General features: G+C 40.8%; 1 protein-coding gene across 5 annotated transcripts in view; it reads left to right on the top strand.

Annotated features, from left to right (window-relative positions):
• Positions 1-1767: 1767 nt before the first annotated feature.
• VPS26C (VPS26 endosomal protein sorting factor C) overlaps positions 1768-13487 on the top strand; it is a 60578-nt gene continuing 48858 nt past the window's right edge. For 4 of the 5 annotated variants that reach the window (XR_011049679.1, XR_011049678.1, XM_068417466.1 and 1 more), the window contains exons 1-3: positions 1768-1850; positions 9356-9499; positions 10823-10972. Coding sequence is in view for 3 of the 5 variants with exons in the window: in XM_068417466.1 (XP_068273567.1) it covers positions 1794-1850; positions 9356-9499; positions 10823-10972 (351 nt within the window). In the remaining 2 variants the exon portion in view is untranslated. Of the gene's footprint in view, positions 1851-4234; positions 4373-9355; positions 9500-10822; positions 10973-13487 lie in introns of those variants that run through there. The other variant, XM_068417474.1, reaches the window with a different exon arrangement.

The raw sequence follows: 13487 nt of genomic DNA, 5'->3' as shown, positions 1-13487 counted from the left end.
CTAGGAGACTGGTCTTCAAGCTCCGGTCAAGAGAACCAGCTCTAGCAATCAGACTTCAAAGATCCATAATGACACCAATGAACAGTTCCCCAAGTGTCTATCTTGGGCCATCTAAAGACTTCTTGGAAGACAGCATTCCACAGACAAATTTGTCTTGACCTTTCAGCTGTGCACTTTATGCACATTTCTTACAGCAGAGACAGCTTACAGTAGCTGCACAGTCCACTTCCAGATTTTTTTGTTCAGGCTTTCAGCGGTTCTGTTATTTTGATTGTTAGTACTCAAAACCCAGAAGTTTATCACAATTCACTGCTCCCCCACAAAACTATAGTTTAAGACTAAATTAAAGAACTCCTGCCTTTTAAAATGAGGTAAGAACGGTCTTGCTAAACTCTGAAGCTGGCTTGTGCTTGAAACACCTCCATGAAACGGCTGCCCTCACTTTTTAACACAGTAAGAATAATGACTTTAGAAAAGCATTAAAATTCATGACTAGATTCATGCTTTATAGATTTCCTTTGAGACTTGAGATACCGCTGACGGACAATTTCTGGTCACACTGAAATCACAGGAATTACGTACCTGTGGTCCACATCTGTAAGAGACTGAAGCATTTCTCTCAGTACTCAGTGGACCACACACATTAGTTGTTCACCTGCAACGTTTTCCAGACCAGGTATTTCTTTGCTTCGGGTTTTCTCACTGTGTATTTCACAGATTTTCTCACTGTGTATTTCACATGGCATTGCCTTCTTAAATTTATCAAACAAGCTGCAGACCACTTTTGAGAACAGAGGCTAGAATGTGTTTTGAAATTCAATATGCTGAATCATACATGTAATTATAACAAGAGACAAATTCAGTCCTTGTATCTGTAGGTTCTTATGACTGTAAGGCGTACCTAAGACTAACCCCCTTCAGTCTTAGTCACAACTATAAACTTAAAGGCCGCGGAGCCTTTCCTTATCTCCCATTGCTACTGCACCCGCTGGAATGCGGCCCCCAGGCGCTACCACAGCACAGGCGCGAAGAGGCCGCGCCGCAGGGGCGGAGGGAGAGGCGCCAGCCCGCACCGCCGCTTGCAGCGGGCCCCGGTCAGGCGAGGCGGGGCGGCCCGCAGTCCGACCCGCACACCGCCACTGCTACAGGCGCGCCCGACTCGGCAGTCTCCCCCACACTAGCCACAGGCGACTGCCCGCCCCCCGCAGCGAGAGGCTACAGGCCCCCCGCACGGCCCGGAGAAGGGGACGGCCGCCCTCCGCCGGGCTGCCCCGCCCCGCCAACGGACAGCGCGCGCGCTCCGCTCTGAGGCAACGGCTGCGCACGCGCGACACCCCTTCCCCCGAGCTCGACCGTTAACGGCGGAGCGGCTTTGCGCATGCTCCACCTTCAGGCCACCGCCTACACGTCCCGTCAGGTCGGGCGGCGCTCACTGGCCCACAGCAGGCCCTGCCGGCCCTCCAAACGTGCCGGGAGCTGCAGTCCCGTCACCAGCTTCACCGCTCCATCCCCTCCGCCCCCGCGGCGGCGGAAAGGCGCTGACATGCCCGGCGGGAAGCCCAGCTCCCCCTCCCCCCTCCCGTTGTCATGACTACCAGGAAGTGGGCGGAGCCGACCGGGAAGCGGAGTCACCGGTTGAGAAATGACGCCACTGGAAACCCGGATGTTCGTGGGCCGCAGCCCCACCCCACCCCCCCGCCGGCGGAAGCGGGTGGCGGGGGAAGGACACGCCCCTCCCTGCGGGCCGGGTCACGTGATCACGCTCCGCCACGTGACAGCGCGCGGCGGCCGCGATGGGCACCGCGCTGGACATCAAGATCAAGCGGGCCAACAAGGTGTACCGCTGCGGGGTGAGTGCGCCCGCGGCCCCCACCGCCCCACCCGCTCCCCTTGGTCTGCCCGCATGCTGCCGTGTCTTGGCTCCTGGCTTTCCGCTGGGACTTGCCGGCAGCCTGGGAACGTCCCGGCGGCTCTGGGGCGGAGGGGCGCTTCCTTGGGAGGCGGGATAATTCGCCCTCTTCCGTGCCTCCCTTTGTCGTGGCGGCTCTCTGCTTCGCGCCGTTCTTCGCCGTTGTGAGGGGGCTGCGGCAGGGCTTGCGGGCTGCTACTGCCGTCGTGCTGGGGGCAGGTGTATCTTTGCCCCTGCTCAGCGCTGTCGCTCTCCACCACCTCTCCCCTCCCCGCGGCTCACCCTGAGGTCCCTACCGAGGGCGCCGCTGGCCTCCTGTAGCACAGCGGTGCTGAGCTCCGGCGCGTCTTTGGGATCAAGGCCTGCCTTTGGTCCTTCCTTTTCCCCTCGCTAGCGTGGCGGTACCGTGCGGGCGGCGCTGACCTGTCCCTGGCGAGGGCGGCAGGGCCTCAGCAGGGCGGGAAGGAGCGAGGCCCCCCGAGACGTGGCAGCCGGAGCTCAGCTGTGGGGTAGCGTCGCTTCAGTTGTTTGTACTTGTGTGTTACAGAAGGACTGGTGCGCTGATACAGCACGCAGGTGCGCCCAGCTGCTGTTACGGAGGCTTGCTCCGTTTCTGTGCTCTGCAAGAAACCTGAAGGTGTCTTAAGCTGTTGTTTGTACCTGATAGGAAATCTGATAGGAGATCTCCTATTGGCTAAAGTACTTACGTGAGAGCAGATCTAATTTTTTTTTTCCACTGGGCACGAGTCTGATTTCTTAACTTTTTTCACTGGTGTAGTTGTTAATAGTGATAAAATGATTGTGCATACTTCAACTTCTGCAGCTACTTGGAAAAATGCTGTGCCTTTTTTCATTGTTGAAGACTTCAAGCAGTTAGAAAAAAAAATCACCTGACACATGCTTTTGAGATTTATTTTTATCACTTTTTCTAGAAATATTGTATTGTTTAAGCAGCAGTTGTCAGGTCCTTTGTTTTTCTTTTTTTTTTTTTTGCTATCCAGCCACACTCTTGTAGTATAAAAATCCTTTTCACACACAGCTTTCCCATACATTAGTAGTTTGGCTGTTAGAAGTGTATAAAGCATGTTTCAATTTATTGAATGTTTTTAGTGCTGCTTTAAACTCATTTAAATGGAAGGGTATGCAGCATCTGTTCTACAATTGTCAAATAATCTAGAGAATGACTTTTGTAAAGCTAAAATATAATTTTGTGAACAACACATCCCTTCAGGTGTGGTGTCATAGTGGTAAAGACTACTTTCTGTATCTCACTTTCACGTTGTTTTGCTAATGCACGTTATTAGAAGGATCTTAGTTATTTCAGTATCCTAATGCTGTGCACATTTTCAGTTTCCTCACTTGGCTTGCTTTATATCACTCTAAACTGGATTTTTTTTTTTAATATAGGAAAAGGATTTTTATTCTGTCTTTAAGCTGAAATTAAATAAGATATTTGTAGTTAGTAAATCTGTCAGTATTGTTTGTTTGCTTTCACTTCAACTCCATGTGAAAAGGTTTATGATTTTAGTTCATTAACTAGGCCTGAAATCTAGAGGTCTGAGTATTGTGAAAACACAACGATGAAAGAGCTGTACACTAGAAGTACAACATGATTTTTTTAATAGAAGTTTCCTAGGCACAGAAAGGAGTTACAAATCTCTCTTTAATTATGGAATGTGTGCAAGTTTGGGTTTTTTTTTTTTAGAAATTTACTGATGTATATTTCAGTGACAGTAGTGATGCTAATAATAACTTCAGTCTACTGCAACTTTCATCCCAAAATAGGCTTGCATCAATGCTGCTTGAAAATTAAGGGATTCCTTTCGTAGAGACAATAGTTCATCCCAAGGTATATGTCTAGCTATTCATTTGAAGGCAATAGGGATACTGTGGCTAGACTTGATCTTTTGTTTTCTGAACTTACTTAAAGCTGAATTTGGATATGGAAGAAGGTGATGTCTAAATTATGCACTGGTGTAATAATCTCTTTGTTATGCCTATTACATTATAATAGCACAAAAATTACTAAAACATTAGTGAGCTTTCTAAGTCGTAATTAGCCTGAGACCATGATTAATCCAGCATAACTCCACAATATCACTCGCCTCCCTAGCTATTCAATTTCTGCTGCCTTTCTTGTGCTGACAGTATTGGCTATGCAAGGAACCAGATCAGGGAAATGGACAGTGTTTGGATGGCGTGGCAAAAAAAAGTAAATAATAATAATTAAAAAATCAATCTGTTGAATCATGGACATCCTCTTCTATTTTTCTCACAAATGTCTTCTCAAGTAGAACAGAACAGAGAATATTTAACAATCAGCATCAGAATGGTCTCGTGCTGGGTGGCCTACAGAAGAGAGATTAGACGTAGTGGAGCAGCTCCAAGAGCAGGAAAATGGATGAACAAAACAAAGTGGAATGGATGAAGAACGGTTTAAAGGATCTCAGCCTGTGATTTTAGGTAATAATAGATCAAAGAACTGGTAATGGCAATGGCTGCTGATTCTTCCATTCAAGCTCTGGTTTTCCACCTCTTGAGAGTGCATAGTCCACTTGAAATATTCAGGGATTTTTAGCAATCAGCATCTCTTGATCTGTTGTATGTGCATCAACCAGCATCTTTACAACTGTTGAGTGTATTTGCTATACATCTTTATTCCCTCCAAGAGAGAAGGAGTGAAGGGAGACAGATATAGGAGGGACCCATATTTAACAAGTAACTCTTCTGAGGATGTCTTAATGGTAAATTCGATACTGAATAAGACCCTGAAAGTGTGGGAGTTTTTAATATAAACTAGGGAAGAACTCTGAAAGTTAACAAACTTATCTTTACTTTTATTGTAGAGCTGAATTTGAGTCTTGTTAGGGGAAAACATTGTTGAACGTACATAGGAGAAGGCTGGTGAGTGGAGAAGATACGGATGTGTCTAAAGCAAATAGCTGACCAGGAAATTAAGGCTGAATAACAACTTTTTTGGTTTTTGTAAGGTCAGAGTGATGCATATGTTTCATTAGAGGCTTTCACTATCATGCTGAGATCTTTAAAATTTCTCTTTGGTGCTGAAATAGCATATAACAGAACCTTCAAATACTGTTCCCTGTTGTCTTGGGTTGGGTCACACTACTTCTCATCATGGTATGATGACCTTGGTTATACTAAATCCAGCTGAATTCAGGCATTTTTCATTGTTCCAAAGCACTGTCCTACACCAAGTGGAAGTCTCTTCACTTCTTAAAACTTTCTTTAATTCTAGGTAGTTGAGTAGGTGACAATTTTGTTCTTCTTAGTTGTTCTTTGCTCCTGCATTGACAGTTCTTTTTTAATTGGGAGAAATTAGGCACAGAATTTGTAAAATAGTCATGTGTCATACAAGCCTGAGCTTGTGCTCCTGCTTTTAAAAAGGAAGTTGCTTAAAATAACTTCATGTGATAAACAGTAAGCAATTTCTGTATTCGTTAATTATAATCATCAGAAACTGGAGGAACTAAGCAAAAAAAAAAGACCTTTATTTTGTCCAGACTTTAATTTGAGAAAAGCTAGCTTAAACAAATAACTTTAAATTGTGAGTAAAAAATCAAGTTTGCCACTTCTCGGACCAAAAGATAATAGCATTACTTCAAAAAAAAAAAAAATGGTAGGGGATTTAAGAACAAAAGGACAATAAAATGGATCCTAATAGCACAGTCCTCTAATAGCAAAATAAGGCTTATTGCAGCAAAACTCTGTTTAAGTTCCTAGGAACAGAAGATCTGTGTTCAGGAGACATTTATAATTGGATGGAGAATTCTTGAGCCATTGAAGCTCATTTAATAAATTCTGGAATGCTAGAAGAATGAAGGGACAGGCACAACTAATGATGTGTTTTATTTAGAAAACCTGAACAGGATGACTGGAGTAACTGTGGCAGGTAGACTGAGACTGATAATTAAAATGATTCTAGGCTGAAAGGCCTGAAAAATGCATTGTACAAAAGAAAGGTGCCATAGTTAACGTCAGCCAAGACTTATTAATAAATGAGTCCAAAATATACTTAAGTCAGAATTTGCCTATAAGGAAGCCTTTTACTTTTTCTAAAAAAGCAAATTAATTAGTAAATCTGAGGTTTTAAAGCAACTAATGACTAGTTAGTGTGATCTGGCAGACTCTTTCTGTTGAATGTAGGCAGTTTCTTTCTAAATAATTAGAATACGTGGTTAAGATTTGCAGGTGACTTGCGTAGAGGAATAGATGTGAAAGAAAATTATTTGGAATATTTAGTAAATGTGACTTACGTGAACTTAATGTGAATTTTTAAATTGCCAAATGTTTACCCTTTGTCCTAAAAGTGAATGCCTGTGGTGTGGAAAGTAGAATCTTAAAAGGAACCTGAGGCATTGTGTTGGTAACCAACTGACCATGGACTTCCATTCTACCAAAATAATGAAAACCTTAATTCATAGATGTACAGTGGATATCAAATGGACCTAGAGAAATGTTAGGCATTTCTGTATGGCATTAGCTTATGATGTCCTCTGCTGTTGTCAACACCTCAGACAGTGTGATGACAGATTTCAAGTGGTCTTGAAAACCTGCCTTGTGATTTGTTTGTTATTTTTTCAAAACTACCTTGCATTTGAAAAAAAAAAAATTAGGCTGATTTTTCTTATGAGGGATCCTGTCAAGTGATTAGATACAATCTGAAAATATGTGATATCTAGCTAAAGTTATTTTTCTAGCTTTTTAAGGTGGCAAACAGACCTGACATTGTAAACAGTCAGGCTGGAATTAGTATATATTTTAACACTAAAAGTAATTTTTGCAACAATTTATAGGACAGTATAATGTGCACTTTGATCCTTCCAGTCTTTACTGAAGTTTATAGATACTGAATAGCTGTCTAGTTCAGTCAGAAGTCTAGATGTGACTTAGGCCTCTTGAGATGCGATTCTGTGATCCGTGTTATGCACCATTTCACGTTATTGATTGAAAATCGTTCCAAATTGTCCTCAGCGAGACTTGGGTAACTCTGCTCCACAACTAGAGAAACGAGGGATTGTGCTGCCGGATCAGATGAAGCAGATGTTCATCTTCGTTGTGACTTTGACAGTGATTGAAACTTTGAAGGTGTCAGTCTTCCTGGCAGTTTCATGTGCATATCTGAATGGTAAGGCACTGACAACAGAAAGCTAAAAAGCTTGTTTGGGATCATTAACCTGGGATGGTCCTCTCACAAGAATGGTTTGTTTGCAGTTCAGCTCACTTCTCTGTCTGCTTCACATAATACACTGGCCTTCCTGTGGATGAATACTCTGTTTAGATGAATAATTCTGTGTAGAACTCTATTAGCTTAGTTCCATCTTGCAAAGTTTTGTCATTGCATGGTGAAGCCATGATGAGTCCCTAGTAAAGGAGAAGGTAAAAGTGAGTGAGAGCAACTGATTGTAAGTTACTACATTGTAGTAAGTCGGGATTAATTCCAGTGGTGACTTTATCTACACCCTTAGTTTTGTGGTTTTAAAGGTAAATGAACCCCTTTTGATATGGACTAAAACCAGTAGTAGTTTAGTATTAAGTGATGCGACATAATTTTACAAATAGTACATGTTTGCAAATGTTTTGCAAAAATAAATTTTTCTCATAAGTTGTGTGCTAACTAAGTATTTAAACATCTTGGTAAGCTTATGTTCTTTGATTTGTACTTTTTAGGAGGACAAGTATACTGACAGCTTTGTATTTAGAGGGGACCATGGTTTTACACAAAACAGGACAAAGTAGCTCTTATTCAGAAAAGCTGACTTCCCCCCACACATCAAACAGAAATATAATGATTGCATATAAACAGTTACAGTAAATATTACAGCATCTTTTTCATTATACTTCCCTCTCCCCTGCAGCAGTGACCTTTAAAAGTTTTTGTTAGAAAGCGGTTTTGAGGTGGTTTTTCATTTCTTAAGAGACATTGAATGTTACAAGAAAGATTCATATTTAACTTCAAGTCGTTCTTCTTTCTGCCCCAAATACATACACCCTTATCTCGTGAAAGTGTGTAGGCAATAGCTCTAGAATAGGTTGTTGCTGTGTGGTGGGAGACTGTTCTCATTTATTAAAGCAGTTCATATGTTCAGGATTGTCCTTGCTTCTTATAGTTCAGCCGTACTCATTTTTCAAAGCAATAACCTAATTGCTTGTACTAATTAAAGCCTGTTAGCAAAGCAGTACAGTATTTAGGTCAGCTTTTCTTCACTGTCCTTTTGTGCTTGTGCCTCCTGTTCCTGGCATTTCCCAATTGCTGCAGGTCCTCTTTTCAGACTTGCAGCGTGTCAGCCTTTGTTGTGATGCTTGATGTCCCACTGCTGTCCTGTTCTGCTTTGAACTGCCTGACCCATTTTCTATATTGTCATCCTGTACCACTAGTAAAGACAAAAGGCTGGCAAAATTCAAATAGCGTCTGTCAGAGATGTACATAACTAGACTGGTTTTAACTGGTCGAGTGTCGAGTGGGCAGTCTGAATTATCCTTTGATTGGAGTGATCTGTAGTTTGGTGTCTAGTTTGCAAGCCTGGTGAAGGTGCAGAGAGCATTACTGCCATGCAGAAGAGAAGGTTAGCCCTAAGAAACTTTCTTCAGGTTCTCAAATCACTTGCTGCTATTTCCAGATGTGTATGAATGTTTGACATGGAACTGTGGATTGGAGTGGATTCTCTGTTGTAGGAGAGGGGAAGGATAAACTATGGGGTATGTAAAATGAACTGTGTGCTCTCCTGCAGTTCATCTTTTTTTTCAGTGTTAGAACTTCTAAGTTGATACTTCCAAGATGCAGTGTTCTTGTGCCAATACAATTTTTTTAGACAAAACATTCTTAACGGGATAAGTGACGCATCTGTTGAGTCATAGAACTTGTGCCTTCGATTCGGATACACTTTTAAACTATTTTCCGTGCAGCACGGAGTTTGCTTGTGTAGCAGAACAACTTTTTATTTATTTTAAATCTATTCTGCTCCACTCTTGAGGTGAGTCTTATGCTCAGCTTAGCCATTGCCTTTACAGTTATGCCTTGTCTTCCATCTCCTATGGCTGCCTGCCCTACTCTTCATATAAAAATTCCTTCTGGGATTTCATTCTAACATGTGAAATGGAACTTGTCTATTATCAGCTGGCCTGATAGTTGTTTATGAGGATATTTTTCATCTTCCTGGAGAGGAAGATCTTGAAACTTTGGAAAAGAAGTTGAAGCTCAGATTAGTACTTCTGCAAGGAGGAGGAGAATATTTTTAAAGAAAACAAGCACAGAGGTCTCTTCCTCCCATTGCTTCATTGTCAGTATTTGTCTTTTCTGACAAAGTTAGACTGTTCTCTGGGAACAGTTTTGTTGAGTTTGAAAATCAGTTAGCACACTGTCTGAGTAACAGCTATAGAAGAAATTTATTTAAACAAATGTTTTCATGTTGTCTTTTCTCCTATTAGGAAGTTCTTTCTGGAGTCGTGGTCATAACAAGTAAGGACACAGTCCAGCACCAAGGTATCTCGTTAACAATGGAAGGTTCAGTAAATCTGCAGCTTAGTGCCAAAAGTGTGGGCGTGTTCGAAGCTTTCTATAACTCTGTCAAGGTAAGACCTGTGCAGGTTAATATTTTTAGCACAAAACTTTTGTCTCGTTTTCCCAAATTAAATCTTTCCTTAATAGCGCTCAGGTATTTATAGCACTTCATGGTATGTAAATGATAGAAAGCAGAGAAATGCTCAGCATTACCTAGTGATGTAGATGACCTTTTGGGGGAGGAACTTGCACTTATTGGAGAGTTTTCTTTAGGGCTGAAATACAGTAACATAAATAGTGTGGTTACTGGATGATGCATTGAAGGACCATGATTTAAAGAAAAATAATAATTGTGTGACTTTTTTTTTTTTTTTAAAGTGGCTGGGTTTAATTGGATTTTTTTTGCCAGATCAGTCACTATGACAGTAGTTTCTGCAGAGGCCATTGAGGTTGTGTGTTACTAGACATGATACAGGACCTGCACAGATTCTTCTGTTGAGTGTAAGGCTGTGCACACTGTGTGACTGTGGAGCTCCTGAAAGACCTCTGTACTGCTCTCCAGGTTTGGAAGTGTGGGGTTTGGAGTCTTGCAGGGCAAGTTATCTCAGGCTCCACACGAAGGCGGCTGTAGTGATTGAAGCAAGGCTGGCTCTTTCTAGAGGCAGTATGGCGACATTTGCAAAACAGTTTGCTTGAGTACTGGGCCTTTTAAGGTCTTCATAAAATAGCCTCGGTACAGGGCCTTTTAAGGTCTTCATGTGTATCATAGTTAATTTGTTTACAGTATGAATAATCTGCCCAGGAATGATTAAAAAACAGAAGAAAAAAAAAAAAAAAAAAAAACAGTAGAAGCAATAGATTTTCTTATTGCTGTCTAGTAGAGGGAAAATAATAGTAAAACTCCAAAGAGAAAAGAAGTATAATCTTCAGGTAGGCTTCCTCAGTTGAATCATAGTTGTCTCTCACTGGAACGATGGTTTAGCCCTAAATATGGATCTTTAGGGTGGGAAAGGGCCAGGGAGAGGTAGGAGGGAATGGCTAACTGCTCAGTTGTCACACATACTTGCTGATTCCTGCTGCTACTCTTAAGGGTCATAATGTAGAAAATGGAACTCCACTTTCCAAAGCGCTTGAGACTCTGCTGTTTAGCGCTCGAAATATGCTTGGTCGTTCGTATGATACAACCATAAGACAGATCACAGATTGTTTTCTTGAGGAAAGCATCCTTAATATATATTTTCATTATAAGACTGGAGAGCTGTGTGTCGTGAAGAAATAGCTGCGTTTCTGGAAATTCAGGAAGTCTGTTAGAATTCAGTGGATGTTGTTGGTTCTTGAAATGATGGGGCTGTCACTCTGCTTCAACCTAAACCTCTTAATATTTATCTTTGCAGCCGATTCAAATTATGAACAGCACTATTGACATGGTGAAACCAGGGAAACTTCCCAGCGGCAAGACAGAAATTCCGTTTGAATTTCCATTGCATACGAAGGGGAACAAAGTTCTGTATGAGACGTATCATGGTGTCTTTGTTAATATTCAGGTAAGGCAGTCATATATGTAAAGAAAGTCTGAACTTTTGTTATCTGCAGAATGTATTCTAAAACATCTCTTATTTCATGGAGGCTGAGGATAAAGCTTTGTGATTGGGTTTTCTTTTCATAGTGCAAATTTTCTTTTCTCAATTTGAAGAATGAGCAGAAAGTTAGAGATCCTTTGAAGTAAGTAGCTTTTAAGCTTCCCTTTATTAATATAGCATTCTTCTAGTGTGTACTGTATTTTCTAGATATAACTTAAGATTAAAAATCATTATACATGTTAACCTTTAAAGTACTAGTTTGTAGGTAGTTTCTAGTTGCCTTTTTCAGTTCCAGTTTCTAGGAGTCAACGCTTTCCACAGGTGATAACGCTTCTTAAACGTGGCAAAGGAACCATCCTGAGATCTTGGAATCCCATCAATATAATGTTGCTTTTGAAAAACTGTTCTGCTGTCTTTTCCCTTTTTGTTTTCCAGCAAGTTTAAGCTTTTCATTGGAAATAGTTGATGGTAATGAAACTGATCAGATATAACATGGGATGTACAAGAGAGAAGTAAAACCATACTGGAAAGAGGGGCTTTGTGTTGAGAAAGGACAAAATGTATTTGCCACGCTTGTTAAATCTTGTACAGTTCTCTTACACGGTGATGTTTTCATCTAATCTGATTTTATTGTGAGAGAAGTTGCATTTACCATTTTGTAGATAATCTGTATAATAGTACACACCCAGATACAAGTGTGTGCACTGTTAACCTAATACCAGTGAGACTGTTAGCATAGTAGACAACCAATTACTGCTTATAATACTTGAATATTAAAAATGAAGTGTACTGACTTACCAGATCCATTTTAAGTCACGGGGATAAATTCTACAGGAACAAAGCTACCTAGTGTTCAGACTTTGTTTTCCTGCATTCATTTGTGAGAAGTGTCCTCTAACTAGAGGAAATCTTTCCATCACTTATTGTTTCAGTCCTTCCATAGGGAGTAAATCTTTGAAGAATGATGGCATAAACAGAACAGTAACAAGATGTCTTGCCTTAAATAGTGTTAGAACTACTGTAACATATATCTGATCACTCCTTATGTTGTAGACAACTACATCCATTCGCTTCATGAAAAAAAGGCTGCACCACGGTGTCCTTTTGTTCAAAACAAATGTGGCTGTATAATTTCATAATGAAGACTCAAACCAAAGTGTTGAGAGCTGGTAGCATCTTCAAAAACATGAATTGTTTGCTTTCCTGTGGAGATGAGTAGTAACATTTCCTGCCCAAATCTGTATGTACTACATGCTTGTAACAGAATCTTGTGGGAACACACTTTTGAAATTTGACCGTTTTTGGTTAAAATTGTTTTACCATGGGTGAATTCGTTTGGGTGTGGTGTGGGGTTGTTTGTTTTTTTTTTTTTTTGAGAGAAAGTCTTTCTTCAGCCATCTCTTGAATGTAAATATTGTGTTAGACAATGCTTTTTCTTACTGAGGAGTGTTTTTTGGTTGTTTGTTTTTTTTTTTCCCTTCAAGGAAAAAGTTGAAGGAGCCACTAAATGCAAAAATGTTCAGACCAGTGCTGATGAAGAATCACTGGGTTGTAAAACCTCCCTTCCCCCACCTTGTAGGTTGCTGATGAGAGTATTGGATTTGATGACAAAGTATAAAACTGTTAGCTATTTAGCTGAACTGGAAGTCTTCTATTACAGTCTGGGATTTAAAAATACCCTAACAAACAAACCAAAAACCCACAAAAAAACCCCCACCTACTAGCCTATCAGAAGTAACTAAACGAAAAATTCCCTTGTTTTTTGTCTACATTCAGATGTTTTTTTAAGTACTTCCCATATCTTTTTTCAGTCTTGGCTTTATTCCTAATGTAACATCTGCTGTTTGTGGTAGGTATGTCAAAAATGGTGCAGAACTGGTTGAGTTGCTTTCCATAATCCAGATAACTTGCCTATGATCAATATCAGTTGTTTTAAGGTATACTTTAATGGTGAATATTTGTTTTGTTTTGTCATTCCCTCTCTCATCTACGTAGCTTCTCTTTACAAGCTGGGGATAAATGTAATTAAAAGGTTAATCATTAGATTTCAGCCAATGTTTGAGAGTTCTGCTCTCCTGAAGAGGAAAATGTTATTTAAGGCTTACTGATACCTCATAAAACAGATACATAAATATAAATTGGGGAACATTAAGCATGTTTTCTAGAACATCAGGCTTGAACTGCTTAAAAATACTTTGCTAGTTTTAAAGAAATTAAAGGAAAGAGTTCATTTGCTTCTAACATGTTTATATTTGTTCTCTGTCCAAGTCAAGAAATGGAAAAATAGACTACAAACAGTATACCACCTATTTATTTTTTCATTTGAGTAACTAAAGGTGCTGTTTAAGAAAGACTTCCTAGATGTCTGTCCAACTTCTGTGCAGTTTAAAAGCAAGCCTCTATTTCTTGATCTAGGTATCAGTATGTTAGCTGAGGGTTCAGTATCAAGATTCAAGTCTCTATTCTCATGCAGAGACCT

The sequence above is a fragment of the Nyctibius grandis genome, chromosome 2, assembly GCF_013368605.1.
Source record: "Nyctibius grandis isolate bNycGra1 chromosome 2, bNycGra1.pri, whole genome shotgun sequence".
Classification (NCBI taxonomy): Eukaryota; Metazoa; Chordata; class Aves; order Nyctibiiformes; family Nyctibiidae; genus Nyctibius; species Nyctibius grandis.
The sequence above is the reverse complement of the archived record's forward strand: the minus strand, read 5'-3'. Positions and strand labels throughout refer to the sequence as shown.